Raw genomic sequence first — 27,485 nt, 5'->3', positions numbered from 1 at the left:
CATGCTTTAGACCAGGGGTCTCCAAACTACGGCCCATGGGCTGCATACGGCCCCCTAAGGCCATTTATCCGGCCCCCACTGCACTTCTGGAAGGGGCACCTCTTTTATTGGTGGTCAGTGAGAGGAGCATAGTTCCCATTGAAATACTGGTCAGTTTGTTGATTTAAATTTACTTGTTTTTTATTTTAAATATTGTATTCCCGTTTTGTTTTTTTTACTTTAAAATAAGATATGTGTAGCCTGACCTGTGGTGGCGCAGTGGATAAAGCGTCAACCTGGAATGCTGATGTTGCTGGTTCAAAACCCTGGGCTTACCTGGTCAAGGCACATATGGGAGTTGATGCTTCCTGCTCTCTCTCTCTCTCTCTCTCTCTCTTACTCTCTCCTCTCTAAAAAAAAAGAAAAAAAAAGAAGATATGTGCAGTGTGCATAGGGATTTGTTCATAGGACCCCTGCTTTAGACTATGTTTAAGTAGAGAAGAAAGATTTAAGCTAGCTGCTTCTCTGTCTCCCTTACTGGGCCTGCTGGAGAAATAACTACAGGAAGAGATTTCCCCTTTTCACATGATTAATTTAAATGATTCTATAAAACAGGTTTGACAGTGTCTTCTGAAGCCAAGAGTTTGTACCAGGCAACAGACGATCACCATCTAGTGAAATGACTAATTTTTGTATGCAGTAAAAGCAACAAATTAAGCCGATAAAAGTCAATCCTTCAGTAAAGGTGACCTGAGAAATAAAATTTTAAGTTTATTTAAAAATTTAAAATTAAATGTGTTCATGCCCACAAGAGCCTCTCAGGTGAAAAATGTTGCCCAAAACTCCTATATAGGCCCTCTTGGGAGATAGACTTGTATCCTCCTATGCTAACTCCCTTTGGAGATTTGCCAAGACCTGTTGGATGTTCTAGCTTGATACTTGTTCTTGACCCTTATTTCTAAACAGTTCTAAAAGATTCGTTGGGACTTGTTTAAACCTGTTCTTCTACTCTCTCTCAGGTTCTATACCCTGTGTGTCATGTGCGTAACCTGATGCTGTGGAGTGCAGTGTACCTGCCCTGCCCATCCCCATCCACCCCTGTGGATGACAGCTGTGCACCATACCCAGCCCCTGGCAGCAGCCCTGATGATCCACCCCTGAGTCGGTGAGCCCAGGGTTGATGCCAAGGCCTTAAGTCTTGCGTGCTGTATTCCTTTGTTAGGATATGGTCAGGGGTCCTGACAATGGCTGGCTCCACACGCTTAAGTTTTATTAGGAAAGGTATAAGGGTCTTGGGTTACTAGGGTATAAGCTTCATTTCCTGAAGGGTCTTTGGACCCTATTGCTACCCCATAACTGCTGCAGGCACTGAGCAGTTCTCATAGGAGCAGATCCTATGGGTTCCTTGTGACTCTCTGGCTTGAGTTTCAGTCACTGAATTAACTTTTTTGAATTCAGACTGATAAATGATAATTTAATATATTGTAATATCAGAAAATTAGCAGTATTTCTTTTCCTTTGCCACTGGTTAAGAAACAGCAGTATCATGAACTTCTAAAAATAGCATTTACTATTCGCTTATTTGTTTATATCAGACATGGGGTAGGGATGATGCAAGAGGAAATCTGCAGACTTAAAGAAGGGTTGGTCCTGGAGCTTTGCCTTTCCAGCAGTCTGAGCCTTACTTCAGAGAAGCCATAGCTTCTTGAGTAGTTATAATGGGCCCAATTGTGAAACAATAGCCTGTTAAATCCTGTTGTCTCCTACTTCCCCTCTGAACAGCCTGAGTTTCATTTCCCCCACATTCCTTTCTTTTAGGCTACCAAAGACAAGATCATTTGACAATCTGACCACAGCCTGCGACAACACAGTGCCTCTGGCCAGCCGGCGCAGTAGTGACCCAAGCCTGAACGAAAAGTGGCAGGAGCACCAGCACCGGCGCTCACTAGAATTGAGCAGTCTGGCTGGTCCTGGAGAGGAGCCTCTTGATCCTGACAGCATGGGGAAGCCATCCAAAGTGCTGAGTGGGGCAGAGCTGTCGGTTGCAGCTGGAGTGGCTGAAGGGCAGATGGAGAACATTTTGCAGGAGGCCACCAAAGAGGAGAGTGCAGTAGAGGAGACTGCCCAGAGGGAGATCACCGAGATGCAGGAGTTCACAGAGAAGGCTCTCTTAGAAAAAGAAAGCAGGGGGAAGGCTCCTGAGTGCTCAGCCATTGTACTTCATCAAACACCACCACTGAATGCTGCTGTTTTGACAAGCCCTCCAGACGTCAGCCTTTCTCCCTTCTCACAGGGTATTCCGGAACAGCAGGGTGGGCATAGTGTTCTCAGTTCTCTCCAGGAGCTCCCCAGGGGAGAGGATGTCCAGGAGGTCCCTGTGGAACAGCCTCAAATAGGAGCTATCATAGAGGACAGGGAAGACGCAATTTGTACAATCCCAATAGATGCAAAAATTGGTTATGGTACCTCACAGTCAAGTTCTCTGCTGCTCTCCCAAGTCCCATTTGAGGCCAGAGGACCAAACATAGACAGTTCCTTGGACATGTTAATGGAAGATAAAGAAAAGTCAGAAAGTGGGCCCCAAGACCATCAAAAACCTTCCCTGGTAAACAGTGGCAGGTTCAGTGGCATGGACATGCTTTCTCAAGCCATGGAGCCCAGGCATCCAGAGAGGAATCTGGCTGAGAGGCCCCAACTGGGATCTGTGGTGCATAGGACTTCCCCTGACAGCACCCACAGCCCAGCACATTCTCCTTGTGCCTTGCCTGTAGCTGAATGTAAAGACGGGCTTGTGTGCAATGGTGTCCCAGAAACTGAAAATAAGGCCTCAGAGCAGCTCCCAGGGCTTAGCACCCTCCAGAACTACCCTACCCCCAATGGGCACTGCGCCAATGGGGAGGCTGGGAGGAGCAAGGACTTGCTGAGCCATCAGGTTTCCGCCAAAAGCTGCAGCTCTGCCCACTTACACTCGAGGAACTTGCACCACAAGTGGCTGCATAGCCAGTCAGGGAAGCCGTCTGTAACTGGCAGCCCTGACCAGCCTTCGCGCAGCCACCTGGATGATGATGGCATGCCTGTGTACACAGACACTATCCAACAGCGCCTGCGTCAGATCGAATCAGGCCACCAGCAGGAAGTGGAGACCTTGAAGAAACAAGTACAGGAGCTGAGGAGTCGCCTGGAGAGCCAGTACCTGACCAGTTCTCTACGCTTCAATGGGGACTTTGGGGATGAAGTGGTGAGTATTCCATGCTCCATAGCTGCCCAAGGAAACAGGGCACACTGAGGCCGGACATCCTTTGTGACTGGTGCATGGTGACTGGTACAGATTCCTCAAAGAATTGGAAAGGTCTAGAGTACCCCTGTTGAGAGAGGTTGGAGAGCAACCGTAGCCATATGAATGGCAGTCTGCCTCTTTTTGTTTTCTGCTTTGCTTACTTTCCATGGTGTCCTGTTTAGGTGGTTAGAATAAGGAAGAGTTAGCACTCACTACATGGGTGGTCAAATTTCTTTGGAGAGGGGATCATATGTTAAGAAGGGCATGATCTCCTGGGAAGGAAGGGCAATGTCAAATATTCCTGCTAAATTGTAGTGCCTGTCCAACCCCAGTAGCTAGTAAACTATTAGTACCCCAAACATGGGCTGTACCTGTGAAAGTTTAGTTGGTTTTTTTAACAGATATTTGTTATCTACTTTGTGGCAGGTGATGGCAGTAGAAGTGGGGAGAAGTGATTGGTTTCTAGCAATGTCAAGTTAGCACTGATGGGATCTGGTAACTGAAGTGGTACCTGAGGGGAGGTTCTCATGGAGGCTCTCATCTCAGTGTATGTGCTGATGTTCAAGTACTTGGTGTTGAAGTACAAGTGTGAGACTGGCTCTGAGGCAGTCAGCGTACATTAAAGGCGGGTTCAATTAAAACTGACTTCCTAGTTTTCCTTCATACTAATGATGATTTCTCATTTTCCCAAAGAGTCCTTCAGAGAAAGGAGGACATGCCCAAAGCACTCAGTTTCAACACACAGATGTAAGTGGCAGGGTTGGATGACAGGCCCACTGGAGCACCTGACACTCCATCCTGGTCACTTCTGCCCCTCTCACTTTTTGGAACCTACTGTCCATCTTTCCACTCCAGAGTCACTGTACACAGCCTTAGACCTGTGTCTCTCTTCCAGCTGAGCTCAACCCTGTCTCTGCACCTGCTCAACCCAATTCTTGATGGCTGATGTACCTACAGATTTGGCAGCCTTAACACTCAGGCCCACACAAAGTCCCCAATGCTCCCTTCTTTTCCAAGTTCTTTCTTCTGGGAGGAGACCAGGTTCATTCGCTTCAGCTGTGTTTGTTTGCCAACAGACTTCAATCCCCGACTCGGAAAGCAATCTGGATCAGAACTCTTTGTCTCGCTGCAGCACAGAGATTTTCTCTGAAGCCAGCTGGGAGCAGGTGGATAAACAGGACACAGAGGTACAGGCTCAGCCCCTGTTCTGAGTGCCATCCATGCAACTGTTTTTGCAGTTCTTCTCCATCTCCACCCCTACCCCATGCCCCTGGCCAAGGAATGACCTCATAGCACACTCAGCCTTGAGCCTCTGTATCTCAGCACCTCTGAATCCCTATCAAGCCTAGAATTTCTGAGCCAGGGAGACTCAGCAAGCTAGTCCTCATTGCCTGTATGAACTGGAGTTTTGCCAGCTCTCATAGTGACCCAAGTTGCTGCTGCCTGCCATTTTAACTAAGGGGAGTTTGGAGTCCCCTGCAGGAAAATGATTCGGACGCCTTTCTTGTACTGCTGATATCAGACCTGCTGGTCTGGTGCCACCAGAGCCAGTGTGGTCCTTGTGACTCTTGCTGCCCCCAGCATGGCTCTGCTGGCTCCAGCTGGATGGCCCATTTCCTGTCATTAACCTGGCCCCATCTATTTTACAGATGACCCGTTGGCTCCCTGACCACCTGGCTGCCCACTGCTATGCGTGTGACAGCGCCTTCTGGCTCGCCAGCAGGAAGCACCACTGCAGGTGCCATTGAGGGGTGTGGCGGGGTGGCGCAAGGTGTGGGGCTGAGATTTGGCTCACAGAGCCTGTAGATTGGATAGATGCAGGCATCTGGCTGGCAGTATTCTGTCTAAGGTAAACCCCAGTGTTTATAGAACCCCCAAGTTATGCTTCGTGCCTCTGAAATTGGTGTTTGCAGAACATCATTGGTGTTTTATTCCAGTTCAGAGTGATCATGACTAAATTTTGAAATGTGCAAATTACGTCCCTTTTTGTTTTATTTTGCTTCCTAGATTGGTAGAGCAATAGGCACCACCCAAACCACCATTTCTTATTCCTAAAATAAAATTGCTTCCCACTCAACATGGCTGTTCTAAAGAAAAGTAGTTTGCTTGCTGTGGACAGGGAACTTTTTTTCCTATACCTTATCCTGTTTCCAGACCCCAAAGTTGTTATCTGGGGTTAATAGTGGGACAGCTGAGGACATAGTCTTTAATCCTTAAGGCTCTTGACTTCTTCCTTCCTTTCTTTCTTGGTTGGGTAGTAAGTTGCTAGGGATGCTTTGCCCCAACTGGGGTGGTGACTGGAGGATGTTCAGTGTTCTTGGTATAAGAAGTTTATACGAATCGTGGCATAGTTTACACACCTGTGTGAACCCAGATTGAAAATGGAATCACCTCTTTTTCTAGTTATGATAGAGGATTGTATATCTCCCCCATCCTGTACCCCAAGCCCAAATGTCTTTGGTTGGCTTCTCCTCTGAGCTCTTTCTCCCCTCCTTGCAGGGACACTGACCGTGTTGATCAAACGTGGTGAGCATTTGCAACAACCTGTCTGTGATGTCTGCACATATACAATAACTTCACACTAACGCTGCCATTCTCCCCTCTCTGCACTCATTGATTTGTATCCTGGGACTAGGAGCACAGGCAGGCAGGTGGGCTTGGGGGAGAACCAAAGTAGCCAACTGAGGACCATTATGACCGAGTCAGGCTGCAGTCCTCTACTCCCTTCCCGACTATATAGGTCAACTGAGCCATCTTGCTTATGACAAGAAGCAGTGATTCAGCAGGGGCTGGTCTTGTGGGGTAGACTGTTGGATTTTTAGAGCTATTTCTTTCAGGTCAGTCCATCTTTGAGATGCTAGAATGATGCTAATGACTTCTATGCTAAACAGCATCGTTGCTCTTTTTTTAAAAAAAGAGAGACCAGAATTGAACAGAGTTGGTCTTTCCAGAGATTTGTTTTAACATGGAAAAGTTTGAGAAGATTCCACTTAGAGTATGTCAGGATCCCCTAGAAGAAGTCAGATTGAAAAGCTTATGTCAGGCTTTTGAACTGAACTCTAGCTGGTATGTTAAATCAATGTGAATATTCAGAAATAGGTTGAAGTAATTTGGTTCTTGCTGACTTATGCTTTTCAGAAAGAGTTGTGAAGTACTTATGCATTCTATGAAGTTTTGTGTGTTTTAGTTCTTTGTCTTTCCATTGCCATGTGTCTAGACCTTTCCTTTTGTGGTAATCTTTGTCCTGAAAGGGTATTCAGTATTGTCTTCTCCATGCCTAAGTAGTCCTTAATCCAGTAGTGGGTTTGCATTCTGAGGAGCATAAATGGTGAGTGATGTTGGCTAAGGAGGATTTCCCTTTCCTAGTTTCCCCAAGTCTTTGGTGGGCTGTGTTAGGCTCATTGGGATTGATTGTCCTTTAGGGGCCGGCAAAAGTGGGTTTGTAAGGTGGGCAGAAACTCATCCTCTGCCAGTTCCCTTTCCTGTTAGCTGTGAAGAGTATCTTTTTTGGGTGTGCAGACCTGTGTTGCACAGACACATCAGAGCTGGGCTTTCAAGTGGAGGAAGAGAGGGAAGCCTGGGGCTTGGGGACAGTCAGGCCTTCAGGTAGGGTTCTGCTAGTCCCTGGAGTTGCATGGGGAGAGGGGAACAAGCCATAATTGACTGATACCTGTCTAATAAGGGTGTGTGTACACGCACGTGTATTCATCTGTGTTCTTGTCCTTTCACCCTGAGCATGTGTCTGTCACTGTTTGCTTGTCTCCTGGCTTTTGCATGCTGGAAGCAGAGCGGTCCTAAATGGCAGCAGTCTATTCTCTACATTGCTGTTGCTGCCTCTGAGCCTCTGGGAAGTGGCTCTTTGGGCAAGGCTCCTCACCCCTTGCTGGGGTGGGTATTTTCTGTCATCTCTGGGGCTTGTGGGAGTTCCATTGGACTCTGGCCTGTGATCACAAGCTACATAGAGGCTGTTGCCCAGCTGGGTGTGGCCACTGGGTTTTCCTGGGCCAGGACTTACCTTTAGAAGTAGCAGCTGCTTTTACCCTGGGCTCATTATTCTCAAAGATCTCTCTTAAACAACGTCCTCCTGTGCACCTGGTGACCTTGAGCCATAGTGATAAAGCAGCCAAGAAAAAGTGGCTGTGACAGTTAGGTAGGGATCCTCTCCCTGCCTGGCTTTGCTCTTAGGAGTCTCCAGCGCATCTGAATTACATAAAACAAAGTTCTGTCTTCTGAGGCTGGTTTCCTCACCCATATCTGCTACTGAAACTAACATTGTTTTGTTTCTTCTCCTCTCAAGGAATTGTGGAAATGTATTCTGCTCCAGTTGTTGTAACCAGAAGGTTCCGGTTCCCAGCCAGCAGCTCTTTGAACCCAGTCGAGTGTGCAAGTCTTGCTATAGCAGCCTACATCCCACAAGCTCCAGCATTGACCTTGAACTGGATAAGCCCATTGCTGCCACTTCAAACTGAATCTCAGTGACCTGGGGCAGGCAGAGGCCAAGCTGCTGTTCTCTGACAGGCCCGGCAGACCGAGAGGCCCATGCACTTTGGAATGGGGGCATGGAACCACCTGTGCAGAGTGACAGAAATTTGGGGTGTACCACTGGATTGTAGATTGATTTTTCTTTCCTGTTTTTTTTCTTTTCCCTTTCACCCTTTCTCTACCTCCCAAAAAGAAAAAAAAGTTCCCTGGCTGTCTTGGGGGGGATTTTTTTTTTAAATGAAATACTAGAGGTTACCAGGCCCCCTGTAACAGAGCCGCCCATTATTAGGCGATGCTGAGGATTGGCCTGGTTCCTCAGGATGAGGAGGCTGGTCAGAAGGAGGAGTGAAGGCCTGAGATAGTGAACAGGGAAGAAAGCCAGTCCTAACTTTGTGACCATTCCTCATACCACCGCCATGTCACAGCTGGTTGGAAAAACCTTTGCTGCTGAGGAGGCTAGAAATATCTCCCCTAAGAACACTACCCCTGGGGCCCTCTCCCTCCTGTAAGGGGCCAGACCAGTTCCACCTCACAGATGGAATGAGATTGGTATTTGGAGGGAGGGGCACATAGTAAATGGATTCTAGTAATCCCTTTGGGAGAAGAAATGTGTTAAGCTCTTCTGAGGCAGTAAAAGGGGTGGGACTAGGTATGGGTGGCCAGCATATTCTCCCATGGGACTCTGTTTTTAACTTGATGCAGATTGTCTAGGGTAGTGTTTTCAGCCACCAGTGCAGTTGAAAACTACTGGTCTAGAACTTCCTTCACTGTCATGGGTCTGTCTCCCTTAGCCAGGCTGTGTAGTGTTTCCCACCCTCAAGCATAAAAGTGCAGACTGGCCAGAGTGCAGTGTCCTGTTGCTATGGCCAAGGCCTGCCCTGAGCCTTGTCATCTGGAAGCCCCTTCTGGGGCCTGGTCACCCAATCTCTTCCATGGCCAGCACAGGGAAATCCACTCAGGGTTCCAAAAATTCCCCATTCCCAAACCAACAAATCATGGACCTCCCCCTTAAGGGGTAGAATCAGCCTTTTAGAGAGCAAGCCTCTGGAAAAGGGGTTATGTCCCATACAATCAGCCCTCCTCCTACTCTCCTTCCTGGGGCAGCAGTCCCCCTGCCCTGCTCCTGTGCTGCTGGCCAGCAGTAAGGGCCTCCTTGGTGACTCTGCAGTCTTTAGAGAAATAACACGGCCCATAAGCAATTCAGGGCATTTTCCCACAGTAAGCTTTGATGTGGTCCAAAAGAGCCTTAAATCAATATTTGTGGTGGAGGTGGATATGGGGAATGGGTGGAGAGTTTAGGTTTGTGCTTTGTAATCTTGGCATCCATGTTTTGTGCCTGCCCTCCCTTTTGGGGAAAGGGCCGTGCTTGGTTCTATTAAAAGCTGCTAACTGGTAACAGGGCAGATTGTGGGGAGTGGTGGGGGTGAGATCAGGGAACTCTTCTGACCCTTTGGAAACAGTCCCCTGGCCAAGGGCAAGTTCTGTCTCAGGAAGGTGGCTCCTGTGTGTGCCTGGGTGTGTTTAAGAAGTGGCCCCAAAGCCTTCCCTGGAGCAGCCAGTCCAGGCAGAGCCAAGAGCATCTGAGCACGTCTCCGACTTCCAGTGGCAGCAGGTTGCTGGGAGTTTGAATTTAGTGAAACAGGGTGTAGTTCTTCTCCACACTCTGTGTGGTCTATCCGTGCAGGTAGGGAGAAGTCAGTCTAATTGAAGATTGTGCAGTTCATAGTGACAGGTGCCAAGAGGTTATGATACGGGTTTCTTGGGTCTGATGTACAGTGTGAATAAATGCTTGCAGCTCTTAGCCCTTTTTTGATCAATGAAGCACTTTTTTATTAATATTTTTCCTTTGTATGTAAAGGAGGAACCATAACTCTTCGTAGCTGTATATATAACCCTTTTTTCCTAAAGAGGAGTCAGTGCTCCTATATTTTTCATTTTTTGTCAAAGCAAGAAGTAAATACTTTAGAACTGTTAAATATATAAATAAAGTGAATAAAGTTTAGTGTTCCGCATGGTAGCATTTGCTAACACGTTCTAATTGTTCTCCCTGTGGTTTATCCCCTCTTGATCCCTTTTCCCTCTTATACAGAAGCAGTTTGAGTGGCTGCTGGAAAACTAGACTTTGGCAAAGGAAAACTATAATTCTTTTGACTTCTGGACCTTGGCAAGAAACCATACCACAATGCCCAAGCACCTGAAGCACCTGAAACACATTTCTTTGGTGGTTTTGCCCCTAACACGTCTAAAGCTAAAAAGGCAAAGCAGTCAGGCATCTTAATAATCAAGTGGTTCTTCCTTATCTGAAGAACTTAGCATCAGTAGTAATTAAAACTACCTCTGGCCTCCATGCTCCGCCCCCCCCTTTTTTTTGCTGCTATTGCTGCTCTGATTTCAGGGCAGCCAGTGCTCTCGCCCCTTAACCGCACCTACCCAAGGAACATTAGCTGCATCTGTAGCAGTGGTTCAGCACAGAGTCCTGCATGCAGTGGAGTGAAAGATGTAGCAGGGAGAGTGGGTAGCTAGAAAGTGCTCCTGTATGTTCTTGGATGAAATTATGGCTGGGCAGAGACCTCAGGGCAGAAACGAAATTGGATGTGATTGGATTATATGCCTAACTAGGGGTCTCTTCCTCCATAGAGGGAGGAAGGAACCTCTTTTCCTTAAATCTGCAACCAGCTGAGCAAGGCCATAGCTTCCTATCACATCTTGGCTAGTTTCTGCTCTTCATAGAGGTGGATTTTCTTTTCATGTGTCACTATTGGTTATCCCTTGAGGGAGGTACATTGTGTAATTCCTCCCTAGGGAGGGTTGCTGTTGAGTAGTAAGTACTCAGCTCTGGGGCCCCCAGCCCAGTATTTCTGAGGTGAATTGGCTGGGCTTTGAAGAGTGACCTGCTCAGCGCCCCTCTGAAAACCTTAACTCTGGTTGGGCTATCCAGGGTCACTTTCTGGGTGGATGTACTCTGTGCCTAGAGCACACACACATTTAAAAACAGCTCAGCAGATGCCCTGGCCGGTTGGCTCAGCGGTAGAGCGTCGGCCTGGTGTGCGGAGGACCCGGGTTCGATTCCCGGCCAGGGCACATAGGAGAAGCGCCCATTTGCTTCTCCACGCCCCCCTCCTTCCTCTCTGTCTCTCTCTTCCCCTCCCGCAGCCAAGGCTCCATTGGAGCAAAGATGGCCCGGGCGCTGGGGATGGCTCCTTGGCCTCTGCCCCAGGCACTAGAGTGGCTCTAGTCTCGGCAGAGCGACGCCCCGGAGGGGCAGAGCGTTGCCCCCTGGTGGGCGTGCCGGGCGGATCCCGGTGGGGCGCATGTGGGAGTCTGACTGACTGTCTCTCCCCGTTTCCAGCTTCAGAAAAACAAAACAAAACAAAAACAGCTCAGCTGGTTCTAGTGTGCAAGCTGCAAGTGCCTTCCAGCTGGTGTTTGAGAATTAGCCTGTCCTTTGGGAGGAGAAGGTGCTATCTCAGTTGCCTTCAGTTCAGCAGGGAGCCGTCTGTGTTCAAAGCAATTTGTGAAAAACCTGACTGTGTGTCATAGCCAACGTGTGTCTACACAAAGCTCCTGTTTTTTATAAGGTCTAATGGTTTAGCCCTCAGAACACTAGCAGGTCTTAGCAAGGCTACTGATAGAGAGCTGTAGAGACCTGCACAGTGTGGGGTGAAGGCAAGAAATTATTTGATATTATTTCTATTAATAATATCAAATGGAGCCCTGGCTGGTTAGCAGTCAGTTGGAGCGTCGTCCCAAGATGCCATGGTTGCAGGTTTAATCCCCAGTCAGGGCACAAATAGGAAGAGGCCAAGGAGTGTACAACTAAGTGGAACAACAAATGCATGCTTCCTTTTCTCTGTGAAGATGGCTGTACATGGAGAAATGCAGTTTTCCAGGACAAGGCCAGGGCCAGCTTTCTTCAGGTCATGTGGAAGAATTTGGTCTGAAACAATAGGTAGTAACAGTGACTGAGCTGCTCCGAACTTTCCTACCCTGGCTCTCTCTCAATATTTCCCTTTTCTGGGTTTTGTTTTGTTTTTTTTAATTCAGTGAGAGGAGGGGAGGCAGAGACAATCCCACATGTGCCCCAACCAGGATCCACCCGGCAAGTCCACTAGGGGTGATGCTCAGTTGCTCGAGCAACTGAGCTCTTTTTAAGCTCCTGAAGCATCTGGGGCCAATTTGCTCCAATGAGCCTTGGCTGCAGGAGGGGAAGAGAGAGAAGCAAGAGGGGAGGGTGAAGAAGCAGATGGTCGCTTCTCTTGTGTGCCCTGACAGGGAATCGAACCCAGGACATCCACATGCCGACCTGATACTCGACCACTGAGGCCACCAGCCAGGGCCTATTACCTTTTTTCTCTGCTCTGGCCTCCTTAATCCCAGCCCAAATAATAACAGGGTCGCCTTAATCCACTGGGCTTTTCTAGTGAGGATGTCTAGAAAATTCTTCTTCAGTAATTTTGTTAATATTGCTCCCTGTTCATTTCTATGTTAGTAGAGAATATTCTAAGAATTAAAAAGTTACTGTGACAGGCCCTGGCCAGTTGGCTCAGTGGTAGAGCGTCGGCCTGGTGTGCAGAAGTCCTGGGTTCGATTCCCGGCCAGGGCACACAGGAGAAGCACCCATCTGCTTCTCCACCCTTCCCCCTCTGTCTGTTTCTCTTCCCCTCCCGCAGCCGAGGCTCCATTGGAGCAAAGATGGTGCTGGGGATGGCTCCTTGGCCTCTGCCCCAGGCGCTAGAGTGGCTCTGGTCGCAACAGAGCGACCACCCAGAGGGGCAGAGCGCAGAGCGTCGCTCCCTGGTGGGCGTGCCGGGTGGATCCCGGTCGGGCGTATGCGGGAGTCTGTCTGACTGTCCCAGTTTCTAGCTTCAGAAAAATACAAAAAAAAGTTACTGTGTCAGATATAAAAGGATAATGAACAAAGTGATGCCAGAAGCTGTTGAACAATTTCCAGCTTTTAAATAATATCAAATGGAGCCCTGGCTGGTTAGCAGTCAGTTGGAGCATCGTCCCAAGATGCCATGGTTGCAGGTTTAATCCCCAGTCAGGGCACAAATAGGAAGAAGCCAAGGAGTGTACAACTAAGTGGAACAACAAATGCATGCTTCCCTTTCTCTGTCTCTCCCCCTTCCTCTGTCTCTCAAATAAATCAATAATAATACAATGGAAAAAAAAAATCAAATGGGAATTGAGGGTATACCCTAGAATAAGATTACAGTCTATTGCCTGACCAGGCAGTGGTGCAGTGGATAGAGCGTCGGACTAGGATGCAGAGGACCCAGGTTCGAGACCTGAAGGTTGCCAGCTTGAGCACGGGCTCATCTGGTCTGAGCAAAGCTCACCAGCATGGACCCAAGGCTAGTGGTGAGTTGCTGCCTAGGGCAAGGGGTTACTCGGTCTGCTGAAGGCCCACGGTCAAGGCACATGAGAAAGCAATCAATGAACAACTAAGGTGTCGCAACAAAAAACTGATAATTGATACTTCTCATCTGTCTCCATTCCTGTCTGTCTGTCCCTATCTATCCCTCCCTCTGACTATTCTGTCTCTGTAAAAAAAAAAAAATGATTACAGTTTATTGTCCTTGAGATAGCTGATATACTTGGCTGCTGCACATTGAGGCTAGGAGACCCCGTTCCTATTCAGGTTGTTAACTCTAGCCCTTACCTCTACTGATCTTTTAAGAATGAGAGCTGATTTAAAGGTGCTTTTGCAGGATTTCATTTAGCTGGTTCAAGTGACCCGTCCCTAGCTATACCACTTAATGCTTGCATTAACTGAGGACAGAGATAATAAGGTTAAAAGTGTGCCTTGGGATGTGGGGCAAAATGACTAACTCCATTTGAAGTTTGGATAACAGCAGGAGTCCTAGCTGTTTAGTTACATTTTCTAAGAACTTCTGTTCTAGGTTGAAGTTACTGACAAGATTTATTTAGGGCAGGACTAGAATGTGTGAGAAGCTTTCTAGCAGGAGTAGGAGGCAACCCTTCTAAGCCTCTGACTGTTAAACACTAGTTCTGCTGTCCTGGGCACATAACCACACTGACACTTTGTTCCTCTCCCATGTGTCGAATTCATCTGTGCACGATCCATGCACATACCAGCTGCCAACCCCAGTCCAACAGGCCTCTTCTAGGCTAGGACAAAGGGATGAGGGAAATGGGAATTACAAAGTTTTAAATGCTGCTGTTGTATTTTATTTACCACTTTGTCTTTTCATTCATATCTCGGTTCTTAGTTAACTTAGTTCTTACAGTGCTCCTTGCAATTACATTTCAATTGTATTTCCAGTGACATTTGTTTTATATTGGCATTTAAAATTGGCCTTTAAATGCTTATCAAGTGGTTTATAAGATTTTAAAAAATACAGGCCCTGGCTGGTTGCTCAGTTAGAGCGTTGTCCCGAAATGACAAGCTTGTGGGTTTGTGGGTTCAATCCCCAGCCAGAGCACACATGGGAAGCAACCAGTGAAAGCACAACTAAGTGGAACAACAGATGAAAACTTCCCTTCCCCCCCTTTCTCCCTTCCTCTCTCTCTTTCTCTACAAAAATCAATTTAAAAAAATAAAAAGATTTTTAAAAAAATAAGAAAAAAACGAAGCCCTGGCCACACAGCTCAGTTGGTTAGAGCGTCACCCCAAAATGGAGGGATTGCTGGTTGGATCCCCAGTCAGGACACATACAGGAACAGTTCGCTGTTCCTGTCTCTCTCCCTGCCTCTCTCTTAAAAAAACAAAATCAAAACACAGAAAGATAACCAATGAGGTTCAGATGCTGTTTAAGAAACACACTGTGTTGCTGTTGACATTAGTGTTTGTCTATTTTAACAACATTGGTTCTGCTGTAGCCTGTGACTAAACTAAATAAATGTGTCATTTTCACCCACAGTTCAGCCCCTAGCTCGATTCAGGTTCTCTAGTCAGTGCTGTGAGGAGTAAATCAGAGCTCTGTCCAGGAGATAGGGAGGGCCGGGAAGGGGCAGCAGGGGTATGGAATAGAGGTGAAAGAGACCTTAGATTAGCTAGTTTCAGGGCTTTCATGCTGTTCTGTCAGGTGTTCATGGGGAGGGAGCCCCAGGCCCATTCAGTATTGGGCTTCCAGGTAACATCTGGTTTGAAGAAAGGTTTTGGTGCTCAAAGTAAGTCTGAAAATCACTGACTTAATCCAACCTTCTGGTTTTTGTTGATGAAATAAAAGGTTTAGAGTGCAAAGACTCATCCAGATTTACCAATAAATTAATAGCAAAATTTGAATTAAAAAACTCTCTCCTGAACCCTCTTCCTCTTGGGTTTCTAGAAGACAGCCTTATATAGCTATATATATTCCAACCTGATTCTCTCTGAGTTAGCCAAGCCAGAAATTTTGGAGAAGAGCTTAGTAGTTGCTACCAAAAGGCTTAAGCTAAGAACCCTCCTAATGAAAATCAAAGGTTTTGATATTTTAATCGTGTTTTGTTTTTCCTTTTAACTTTTCAAATGTGTAAAAAAAAATACATGTTTATTAGCATGAATTGTCTAAAGTCATAACATTGTCTTACATCAGTGGGGTCAATTTTTGACCCAGTCAAAAACTAGTGCATTTTTTTTTTAAGATTTTATTTATTCATTATAGAGAGGAGAGAGAGAGAGAGAGAGAAAGAAGGGGGGAGGAGCAAGAAGCATCAACTCCCATATGTGCCTTGACCAGGCAAGCCCAGGGTTTTGAACCGGCAACCTCAGCGTTTCCAGGTTGACGCTTTATCCACTGTGCCACCACAGGTCAGACAACTAGTGCATTTTTACTAGTGCAAAAGGGTTAGTTTTGAACTGTTTCAGCATTCGTTTTATTTCTGAATTTGTCTTGTTTGTATGATATGGAGGTAAAAATCCTGATTGTGTACAGAGTAGTGGTTGCAAATGGTAATAGTCACAACTTGCCTGCAATCTCTGGTTGTTATTGACAAGACTGAAATAGATGCTTGAAAAAATAGAGTAATAGAAGAATATCCAGCTCCTATAGGTCCTTATCCTCCATATATCAGGTAAGAACTGTCCAATGATCATGATCACTAAAATTATTTTATGTTGAGAGCCACTAGCATGGAGTTGCAGCTGAGCTGGGTGATCACGACACTGAGCTAGAGCCCTCTAGATCAACGACCCTGAAAAGCTCACACAAACACAGCAATGGAGGCCTTACTATGAGGTATCAGGCATCCTAAGTGAATTTTCATGTACTGTACCTGAGTGTACATATTAAAGATGATTTTTAATATCTAAAATATTTCAAGCAGTTGTTTACAGAGAACCATGAAGTACTGCCACAAAAGCTAGTTTCAAAACCATTAGTTTAGTAGAAAGAACCTGGGTTCTGAGCCCACAAACCTGGGTTAGAATCTTAGCCCTGCCACACCAGCTAAGTTCCCTGTGGGCAGGTGAGGAACTGCGCCTTTTCTTATCTAGAGCACAGCATGTGCCATGGAAGAGGGAGTTGGAGGTGGGTGCTTAGCAAAGCTCCCCTTCCCACTGTCCATGAGATGAGATAGCATTTCTGTCTCTCTGGCTGCTGGCAGACATTCTGAACCATCAGAGCCAGTGCTTCCATTCCACCACATATTAAAATTAAAAGACAACTGGCCCTGCCCTGGCCTCTTCCACCTTACAATGGTAAAATTTTGACCTTGAACAATTCTGATTTTGAGTTTTACAATAAATTGCAAATATCACTAGTTGACGACTTTAAAGTTTATATATGTATTTATTTATTTTATTTTTTCTTTTTTTTTAAAGTGAGAGGAGGGTAGATAGACTCCCAGACTCCCGCATGCGCCCCTGACTGGGATCCACGTGGCAATCCCATCTGGGGCCATGCTTGCAACTGAGCTACTTTTAGTACCTGAGGCAGAGGCTCTACAGAGCCATCCTCAGTACCTGGGGCCAATGACCTCAAACCAATTGAGCCATGGCTGGGGGAGGAGAAGAGAGAGGGGGGAGGGGAGGGAGAGCGGTGGAGAAACATGGTCACTTCTGTGTGTTCTGACTGGGAATCAAACCTGGGACATCCACACGCTGCGCCAACGCTCCACCACTGAACAAACTGGCTGTATTTATTACAGAATTTAAAAGAATTATTTAAATAGATGCAGGTTTGCTGGTACACTGGTGTTTTAAGACTGTTTAAAAGCAGTGGGAAGGGGGCTGAGAGAAAGAAACCACTTGGGGTTGAGGTGGCATCTAAGAATTCTGAGTCTTGTGGAGACATATGTAGCCTCACTTGGCTGAACAACTGATGAGTTTTAGGTTCCTGACTAAAGACTGGATCATGGGATGTTGTAAACGAGTTCACCAGTTTGAGGAGTGGGCAAGCTGAGCCATCTGGGCCTTATCTGTGCAGCAAAGATGTCTGAGGCAGAGGCCTAGACCCAAGTTGTGTGCTCTATTTAGCAAGAGTGCTCCTATGAGGATCCCAGAGCCCAAGGTTAGGAAAGGAAGGAAGACTTACATTCAGATGGTCCTTCCTCCTGCTGTCTCCAATGCCAAAGCAGTCCAAGGTGGCTAAACATATCTAAGGCTTTGTCATCTAAGTTAAAACAGATGTGAGTTATTGGTAAGTGATATCTCCACTGTATTTTGCTATTTGGAAGATCAATTCCTAGGACTGGAAGTTCTTTAAAGTCACCCAGGAGGTTCTGTTACCTGCTGTCACACTGCACTGGAGTGGCTTTCACTTTTGAAGTGCCATTAGCTACTGGGACATGATCTGCATCCCCTAACACCTCAGGGGTGGTATGAATCTATATTTGTTTTTTCATTTAACTTGATAAATCAGCTATTGCCTCAGAGACTCCTACTGCCCCCTGACACTGTTCTCAGACGTACCCAAGGACTATCTGTACACTCCTACCTCCTGCCGCAAAGCACTCCCTGAGCACTCCACACAATACTGGCAACCTTGCTAATAAACTTATGCAATTGGCCTTTGGGGGCTTTGCTTGACAGTCCTTTCCCTGCTCCCTAAGTGCCCTAGGTGGTCTTGAGGCTCCGTTCTCTGCCCTCCTTACACAGGTGCTTCAAGGTATTTAAATGAAGATTTTTTAAAAAACACATTTCCAAAGAAAATAGTAAAATGAAAAAAAAAAATCAGAAAAAAGGAACACCCATATTTCCATATGACTGCCGGGGATGTAGCAAAGGCCTTCTTCTCCAGGGGCTTAGGAAATTGCAAAGTATCACTGTCCCCAGTCTGCAAGGCCATGCCTCACGTACACACCCCTTCTGTTCCACCTCCATGCAGCTTCAAGGCATTAACTCAGGGACTATTTCTCATGGACCTGAGGGCTCTGCTAGCCCAGTCTTGTCAGTTGAAAAAAGGGTTCAGCCTTCCTTTTTGTACTCTGTGCAGAATATAAAGCACTAGGGTATTATGATTCTTTCCCAAGTAGTCCTTTGAGTGAAGGTGAACATTATTGCCAATGTGCCCTCCTCTCACCCACCCCCAAGTAGGAAGTTAACTTCTTTCCAGATTGTAGCGGAATTCCACCCAAAACCCACCCCTGCCTTCCTCAGGACTGGGGACATCTCCTTCAGTCTGTTTCTGAAGCTCAATCAGGAAGTTCTGAAACTATACCAAGCAGGAATGAGCCAAAGCATCTAAAGCCACTGCAGACTACTGCTGTGTGCTGTCCCAGGTGAGGGCTGAAGGGTGGCAGCAGGGGCTTCTACCTTTCCTGACCCGGGCATCCCAGGTCACACTTGCCACTCTCAGGTCCTCCATGTAGCCCTGCCCTCCAGAGTACTCTAGACTTTTGGAGATCACTGTCAACATCTGAAACCTCAGATGTGGACTAAGGACAAGAGCCTGGTTGTCCAAGATCACTCAGTTATCCCTCATTGCTGGGGACCCTAACTGTGGCTTCAACCATGAGATCTTTGCTTCTAACAGCTCTGGATACACTGGGTACCTCATTCACATAACAAGGAACTGAGGGCCGTGGCTCTGCACAGGCTTCATTGGTAACTCAGGTGCATCCCTGCCCCCCACTGTTCTATGAGATGGCATGGAATTTGTCTATCTTTGGCATTGTTTGACCTTAAAAGTGTGCTTGCCATCTGTTAGGGAAGACTGGGCAGATTAAAAAAAAAAAAATTATTATCCAAAAACAACCAGGACTTGAAAAAGCCCCTTGAAGTCAGTGCACTTAAAATGGAGACCATAGTTTCACATTGTAGATAGTGAGAAAGGTTTGCTAGGAACTTGATCTTACAAAATGAAACTCTTACTAAAACAAGTGTCTGTTAACAAAATGTAATTGCAACTATAGGCTATTTTAGAACAATATTTTACATATACCTCCCTCCCACAATTATATAATTGCACATTAGGACATCATTTCATATTTGATTTCCACAGTGCAATCAATCTGGGTCATTTTTGCAAAAGTTAGTCAAGGGCTTCCTCACTTTTCCTGAGGACCTCTCTAAAATCTTTTAGGCCTTTGATAATCAAATCATCCCCTGTGATGTAGCTAAATTGGTTATATGCAGCTGTGCTCTTCATTTGTTAATGGATCTCAGATCCTACATGCCAGGACTACTACTCATTTGAGCATCAGTTTTCCAACAATACTTCCACAACTTTAAGAAATTTTTCAATGTCAAAAGTTTACAACATCTCAGTAAGAGGGGAGAGATGAGCTATGATGGATGTGGATGGTGTTAAGCAGGGAGAATATGTTTAACTGGAGAGTAATGTCCTAAGTGGTTGTTTGCAGAATATTTTTCATTTCTGATGTCTTTAGCTTTCCTCAACAACCTAGTGGCTATAACAACTTGAATACTGACTAGTTACATATGGTTCAGAGGAAAAAAGAAAGCCCATCACCATGACTGAGCAGAGAGCCAGCCCTTGAGGGATGGTGGTGACTTCCACTGGTGACACTGGGTCAGCATGGCCCAAGGCAGCAGGGGAGGTTTGGGGAACTGAGCCAGCATGCATGGGGTAGTGAATGAGAGAAGGCAGGCTATATTTGTTAAAAGTCAAGCAAAGAAAGTCTACTTCAGGCCAAACACTGGTCTCATCTATAGCTATTCGAAGTTTTGGAACAGAGAATTGAACAAGATGGTAATAATTAAGATATATTATGGGCCAGACATTGTTTAAATACTTCCTGTGAATTAATACATTTCTCTTTTCAATCTGGTGAGGTCAATGTTGTTATATCCTCATTTGAAAACAAGATGATTGAGCCAGCACTGCTGTTAAGCCCCTCGCCCGAGTCACACAACAAATAAGCAGAGCCATGTTGGAGTCCAGGCAATCTGCCTCCAGAGACCACACCCTAACCACTGCACACCCACCACCCAGTCTCCCAGTCAGACCAGCTGGGAATGGATGCTATGAGGCAAGGGAAGAAGTAGGAAGAGCAGTAAGAAGCGACGTGTTGGCCTGACCTGTGGCGGCGCAGTGGATCAAGTGTCGACTTGGAAATGCTGAGGTCGCCGGTTCGAAACCCTGGGCTTGCCTGGTCAAGGCACATATGGGAGTTGATGCTTCCAGCTCCTCCCCCCTTCCCTCTCTCTGTTTTTCTCTCCTCTCTCTCCCTCTCTGTCTCTCTCCTCTCTAAAAATGAATAAATAAAAAAAATTAAAAAAAATTTTAAAAAAAGAAGCGACGTGTAGGAGAAAAGGCCTAAATCGGGGTAGAGAGGGTTCTGGAGCAATTCCAAAGGAACCCTTCATTTTAAAGTACTAGTGCTATTACAATGGATTTGTGAAGGACTGTTTATTTCCCAAATCCAGGACTGTATTAAATTATGCACAAAGCAGTTCAAATTGCAAGAGGGTATTAGTTACCCACTTAAATTTATCAAGTTTTTAGGAGGAGCTCCTTCCCTCAACCATAAGGCTTCCACATCTAGCAGAAGGACAGATCTCCATTTCAGATCAAATGGCAGCAGACACTGACTATCAGGTTGAGACAACTTTCAGCCTGAAGAAGCTAGAGACTGGTGTCTGCCTGGGCCAGTACCTGGGTGTGTGTATATCTGTGGGACTTGAGTTCTAACCTCTTGATTGCTTATTTAGGATATAGCCTTGACCTCTCCACTCTGCTTTAATTTCTCATCTGTGAGAATGTTTGTCCAGTCAACCCAGTAAGCTGCTGAGGATCCAAGGAGGAAACAGATCATATTTTATATGAAGTCCAGATGCCCTGCAGTATGACGCATGGCATCCTGCCAAAGCTCACACTTGACTCTACCCTCACTCCCCACAACTTACCTGGTTCCCAGTGCAGTCCCAAGTTGGAGGAGGCAGAAATCCTGCTTGTTTTCCATGCAGCTTGCCCTGCTCCAAGGCAGTGGCACTCCTTCTCTTACCTGTATGTTTTCTGGCGAGGGTGGGAGGTCTGCCTTGGTTTGCTGGGAGTCTCCAAGAGATGGGCTCCATGGGGTAGCCTTGCTTCCAACGTGGGTAAGAGCTGAGAGAGTAGTCAGCAGCAGTGCTGGTCCCTTCCCTTCAGGGCTTACATCCATTCTGGCTATGTCTACATGTACAGTGGGTGATCCCTGAACTTTCTAAACAAATCTTTAGATGTATGCCCATCCTGGCACCAGAAGTGACTCCTTGGCCAGTTTGTGCTATTTCCTCTGTCCCCCTAAGGCAGTATTTTGCTATAAGCTGCTTTGCCTGGCCTTCTCTCTAGGCATGAAGAGCTGGCCCTGCACTCCTTTGGGGAACACAGAAGAGTTGTTAGGCAGCAGGTCTGAAAGGTGAATAAGTCAGGCCCAAACCTGTTAAACCTGACTTTGGGCAGGCAGAATACTTGCCCTAGAGGGGAAGAGTAGGCGCAAACTTCAAGGCTCCTTCCTGTGCCCTTTTCTTCATTGTTACTCTAGTCCTGCTCTGCATGTTAGCATCCCTGCCTGACCTGAGACCCCCTTCCACCTACCAGTTCCCCATGCCCAGACCTGCTTCTGCTTCCCCACCCTTCCCTTTCTCCCCAAATCCCTGTGCCTCTGCAGGCCATCCAGGATAGTCTCACACTAAAGTATGGAAAACACATAAGCCAAAAACAGCAAAAATATCCATCAACAGGACAAAGAGTAAATAATTTATGAAAAATTCACTCAGAGAATAATATAACAGTGATGGAAGAATAAACTAGTTATACATACAATCACATGGATGAATCTCACAAAATATTGAATGGAAAAAGAAAAGTATATTAATATGATTGCATTCTTTAAAAGTTCAAAACCGGGCCCTGGCCGGCTGGCTCAGCGGTAGAGCGTTGGCCTGGCGTGCGGGGGACCCGGGTTCGATTCCCGGCCAGGGCACATAGGAGAAGCGCCCATTTGCTTCTCCACCCCCCCCTCCTTCCTCTCTGTCTCTCTCTTCCCCTCCTGCAGCCAAGGCTCCATTGGAGCAAAGATGGCCCAGGCGCTGGGGATGGCTTCTTGGCCTCTGCCCCAGGCGCTAGAGTGGCTCTGGTCGGGGTAGAGCAACGCCCCGGAGGGGCAGAGCATCGCCCCCTGGTGGGCAGAGCGTCACCCCTGGTGGGCGTGCCGGGTGGATCCCGGTCGGGCGCATGCGGGAGTCTGTCTGACTGTCTCTCCCCATTTCCAGCTTCAGAAAGATACAAAAAAAAAAAAAAAAAAGTTCAAAACCAGCCTGACCTGTGGTTTATGTCAATATGGTCTTCTACCCACTCACAGGAGGGGCAACATTACAGGGACTCCATACCTGGGAAACTTTGATTTGATACATTCTATTTAAGTTTTTTTAAAAAAAGGTTGATAAAATGAAAACAAAACAGGGATACAGTGGTACCTTGAGATACGAATTTAATTCGTTCTGTAACCAAGTTCATAAGTCAGCCACTTCATATATCAAACTGCTGATACTGGACCCGTGCACCAACGTGCCAACTAGCGGCAGCTTCCCGAATCATGACTCGTATCTCGGAATTTTGCTTGGATCTTGAACAAAAATATGGACCAAGTTGCAGCTCGTATCTTAAAAAATTTGTATGTTGGTCTGTTCGTATCTCAAGGTACCGCTGTAATTCCATGCCTAGAAACTACCCCCTCTTCACACCTTAATCACAACCAAAGCAGATCAGGACTGAGAGGACCAAGAGAACGCTGTGCTTGGCCACACCATCCACTCCCTCAGAAGTGGCACTCTGTGCTTTCTCCAAGTCTTTCCTGGCCCTCCCTTCTCTGCAGAGGCTGTTCTAGCAGAGGAGCTCCTTATGTACCTGAGCTCCTTGGGGTAGAGTCCTCCTACTCCTAATACTCAGACCATTTTGTGTGTGAGCACCCTCTGCATTCACACAAGGCCCCATGCTCAAAAGAGCCCTGCCCTTGGTTTAATGCTCTTTTGTTAGTCTTGAAATTCTAAGGTCCCCACATTTTCATTTTGTACTGGGTCCTGCAAATTATGCTGCCAGTCCCATATATATGTTCATATGTTCGCAACGTAATGATGCAAGGCAGTAGCAGCCTATCTCATCTGGGAATGAATCTCACTCCTAACTGGGAAGACCCACTGCTTTAAATTAGAGCAGCGGTTCTCAACCTGTGGGTTCCGACTCCAGCGGGGGTTGAACGACCAAAACACAGGGGTCTAAAGCCATCGGAAATACATATTTTATTTAAAAATGTATTGTATAATAAATATGTATTTTCCGATGGCTTTAGGTGACCCCTGTGTTTTGGTCGTTCGACCCCCACTGGGGTCGCGACCCACAGGTTGAGAACCGCTGAATTAGAGGGAGATAAAGCAAAAAGCACTCTTCCTTTGTTTCTATGAAATACAGTTTTATGTTTCTTCCTAGGTAATTGTTTCTTTATAGCTTAGAGTAGAAGTGCAATTGCTCTGGCACTCAGTTACATGTTGAGATGTAGTTCTGCTTAAATACAACCTAGTGTCCCTCAGGAGGTGGAGGGAAAAGCAACTGAATAACCTTAACCTGGTTTCTGAAGCCAAAACTACCACCAGGCCTCACCTCAAGTAAGTATATTCTCTCACAAGCCTAATCACTGCGCAATTAGGGACCTCTTACCCAAGATGCCCCTCAGCTCTGCAGGTGTGAAAGTTGTCTTGTGTGCTGTCTGGGCATCCTGCTGCAGCAGCCTTCTGGGTATAACTCACACTTGTACCCCCAAGTTGGTCTCATCTGCCACTTGGGCTCCAAACAGCTCCAAATCCTTGCTCACTTTGGTAAACACCTGTTTAAAAATGAACCAAAAATAAAAGTTTGAATTTCTTGCTAAAAAAAGATGTGGAAATGCTCTAGTTCCTATTATCATAGCCCTTTGCATCCTGATGAGCAATGGATGAAACACTATGATCGCTAAGTGGAAAGTCCTCCAGTGTTATTATTCACTTACAGTAGTAATATCAAAGACAATAAGTACAGTACCTAAGCATGGTTATTGAGGTGCCTAAAGAGAGAAGTATTCCTCAGAGCAGTGGTCCCCAAACTTTGGGCCACGGACCAGTACCGGTCCGTGGCCATTTGGTACCGGTCCACAGAGAAAGAATAAATAACTTACATTATTTCCGTTTTATTAATATTTAAGTCTGAACGATATTTTATTTTATTTTTTTTTTTAATTTTATTTATTCATTTTTAGAGAGGAGAGAGACAGAGAGAGAGAAGGGAGGAGGAGCTGGAAGCATCAACTCCCATATGTGCCTTGACCAGGCAAGCCCAGGGTTTCGAACCGGCGACCTCAGCATTTCCAGGTCGACGCTTTATCCACTGCGCCACCACAGGTCAGGCCGATATTTTATTTTTAAAAAGTGACCAGATTCCCTCTGTTACATCCGTCTAAGACTCACTCTTGACGCTTGTCTTGGTCACATGATACATTTATCCGTCCCACCCTAAAGGCCGTCCATGAAAATATTTTCTGACATTAAATCAGTCCGTGGCCCAAAAAAGGTTGGGGACTACTGCCTTAGAGGCACTGAGTTCTGGTCTGGTTCTGCCATTAAGTAGCTGGTTTAGGGAATAACATGGCCTCTATAGGGCCTCAGTTTCCTCATTTATTGTATGCCAGGTACCATTATCTTACAAAACAAAATAGGTGTTGCTTTTTCTCGTCACTGAAGGGCTTTAGATAGAGAAACAGAATAATCAGACTGTGCTTCAGGCAGAGCACTTAAGCTGCAATATGAAAATGGTTGGCTTTGTCTTCTCATCCATGTTTGTCAAAAACCTTACCAATCTTTCAAGGTCTAGTTCAAATGTTCCACTTCCAGAAGTCCCTCTCCATTATGCCTGACCTTTAGTTGGAATTTTCTTCTACTTTTCCCAATAAAACAGAACTACTTTGACTATAAACCCCTTGAAACTGGGGGTTTTTCATCCTCACATGCTCTACAGAGATAGGTCAACATGAGGACTTAATAAATATTTGCAGAATTATCCATGCACTAAAAAACTATTTTAGTGGGGCAAAAGAAGGTATAAGTAAGCCACTCAATATCTGTTTGAGTTGCCTGACCTGTGGTGGTGGAGTGGATAAAGTGTTCACCTGGAATGCTTAGGACCCAGGTTCAATACCCTGCTGTCACTGGTTTGAGCATGGGCTCATCTGGCTTGAATGCAGGCTCATCAGCTTGAGTGCAGGCTCACCGGCTTAAATGTAGGATCATCGACATGATCCTATAGTCACTGGCTTGAGCAAGAGGTCACTGGTTCGGTTGCAGCCTTCCATCCCAGTCAAGGCACATATATGACGCAATCAGTGAACAACTAAAGTGCCACAACTATGAGTTGATGCTTTCTATCTCTCTTCCTTCCTGCTTCTCTCAAAATAAATAAATAAATAAATAAATAAATAAAATGTATCAAGATTTCTTGGATATTCTAGGTGCTCTCTATGTCCACATTCATGGCTCATTCATTTTTCTGAATATAAAGGCACCCCAAGACCAAAAAGTTTGAGAGTTGCTGATTTAAATAAAGCATGGGCTCAAAAGCCAGAAGTACAGGATCTTGCGGCTGAGGCTATCCTATGGTCTCATAGGAATTCTAAACTACTTTTTTGGTAATTGTGATTTTCCAAGCCTCAAAATGTCTATAAAGGGCCTCAAAATATGGGCTGCCAGTAGGTTGGTGGATTTTGAACAGCATCTCATCTCAGATTTCTGTGCAGATGTACCAAGAAGCAATCATGAAAACTCAATTTAAAATCTATTTCATTTGAAACCATTTCTATTCAATAATAAACATTAAGAAAAATAACATCATTTTACTTATCACCAAAATTCCACAGCTGGCAAAAAACAGAGCCAAGTGGTCAAAAAGAACATTGCTATAATGTTTGAGAATTCAGTGACATCTTTGACATCATTTCTTAGGGCACTCATGCGAGCAGCAGCCTGTTATTTATATCCCGTTATTTCCTATTCCAATTCATTAAACCATAGGCTTTCCCCAGAAACACACAACCCACATTAAGATTCTTCTGCTAGTCAGAAAAGATCCATTCAAAGGATACAGAAATTGATATACAACTCCTGAGTGGGCATGAGGGCCATGATAAATCACTACCTATACATGGAATTATCTTTTGTAGGTTGACAGTGAATAGGCAAAAGCAGTAGGAGCTCACCTTCAGACCTTATAGTCAGGGCTTATTTCATGTTGATTGGCTTCTTTTTTGGCTGTCAAAAAATGAATCAAGTTCAGGAGTTAAAGCCAAGTTGGCAATCCTTTATCTCTGCCTTTCTCTTTAAAAAACATCCTAAGTAAGTTAGGTAGTATAGCAGTTTATACACAGAGGCTTGATTCAAAACTTCAGTTATCTAAATCATTTTGCCTCTTCTCAATGATACTTAAAATTTTAGGTCTCCAGAGTCACATTCATAAACACATTTATAAACACCACTGACTGCCCTCCCCCCAAATCACATGACTACTGCATGTCCCAATGGAGACCAGGATAAAATAACAACAACCTAATACAGAAATGAGAAGGCCTGAAATAATACAGCTGGCATGAGAGAGTCACATTTGACCTAACCTTAGTGAGAAAGAAGACAAAGATGAAAGGGTACTCTTTTCAGCTCTCCTCTTAACCATGACTGAGGCACTTGAGATTGCAAAGACAACATTTAGCTTTCGGAAGCATGTTGCTTCCAGGAGTGGAAAGAAAGGCTTTTACACCTTTAATTTCCTAGTTCTAAAGTGGTGGGCAAATATCTGCTTTTATTAGTTTGATGTAGAAACCACTGCCAAAGAACGAGCAAAGGAACTTATATGCATGCCCTGTCCTCCTAAAATGCAAAAGCTTTTTTTTTTTTTACAGAGACAGGGAGGAATAGACAGGGACAGAGAGATGAGAAGCATCAATCATTAGTTTTTCATTGTACATTGTGACACTTTACTTGTTCATTGATTGCTTTCTCATATGTGCCTTGACCGCAGGCCTTCAGCAGACCGAGCAACTCCTTGCTTGAGCCAGCAACCTTGAGTCCAAGCTGAGCTCGCGCTCAAGCTGGCGACCTCGGGGTCTCGAACCTGGGTCCTCCGCATCCCAGTCCGACGCTCTATCCACTGCACCACCGCCTGGTCAGTCTAAAATGCAAAATCTTTTGTGAAGCTGTCTTTATTCCCTATTCAGAATGCATAGCTTCCTTCTCTACACTCTATCATAAAATTTATAACTCCATTAATATTTGCAAACTACTTTCTATGTGAGTAATATGTTTACAATGTTTCCCACTCTTATTAAACTGTAAACTTCAACAGCTCCG

General features: G+C 45.7%; 1 protein-coding gene and 1 long non-coding RNA gene across 9 annotated transcripts in view; one reads left to right on the top strand and one right to left on the bottom strand.

Annotated features, from left to right (window-relative positions):
* The window catches only part of MTMR3 (myotubularin related protein 3), a 138,099-nt gene extending 129,941 nt beyond the window's left edge, over positions 1-8,158 (top strand). For 4 of the 7 annotated variants that reach the window (XM_066260176.1, XM_066260175.1, XM_066260178.1 and 1 more), the window contains 6 exons: positions 999-1,144; positions 1,798-3,217; positions 4,333-4,443; positions 4,906-4,994; positions 5,756-5,782; positions 7,554-8,158. In XM_066260176.1, coding sequence (XP_066116273.1) covers positions 999-1,144; positions 1,798-3,217; positions 4,333-4,443; positions 4,906-4,994; positions 5,756-5,782; positions 7,554-7,725 — 1,965 coding nt within the window. In that variant the 3' untranslated portion in view covers positions 7,726-8,158. The remainder of the gene's footprint in view (positions 1-998; positions 1,145-1,797; positions 3,218-4,332; positions 4,444-4,905; positions 4,995-5,755; positions 5,783-7,553) is intronic. The other 3 variants (XM_066260181.1, XM_066260180.1, XM_066260182.1) reach the window with 3 other exon arrangements.
* The window catches only part of LOC136325580 (uncharacterized), a 306,971-nt gene that overhangs the window by 276,255 nt on the left and 3,231 nt on the right, over positions 1-27,485 (bottom strand). The window contains exons 2-4 of one of the 2 annotated variants that reach the window (XR_010729279.1): positions 23,779-23,944; positions 17,215-17,292; positions 10,989-11,675 (exon numbers count right to left, since the gene is read on the bottom strand). This is a non-coding gene — a long non-coding RNA (uncharacterized lncRNA). Of the gene's footprint in view, positions 1-9,716; positions 11,676-17,214; positions 17,293-23,778; positions 23,945-27,485 lie in introns of those variants that run through there. The other variant, XR_010729278.1, reaches the window with a different exon arrangement.

This window comes from Saccopteryx bilineata, chromosome 2, assembly GCF_036850765.1.
Source record: "Saccopteryx bilineata isolate mSacBil1 chromosome 2, mSacBil1_pri_phased_curated, whole genome shotgun sequence".
Taxonomy (NCBI): Eukaryota; Metazoa; Chordata; class Mammalia; order Chiroptera; family Emballonuridae; genus Saccopteryx; species Saccopteryx bilineata.
This window is presented reverse-complemented; position numbering and strand designations above follow the sequence as displayed.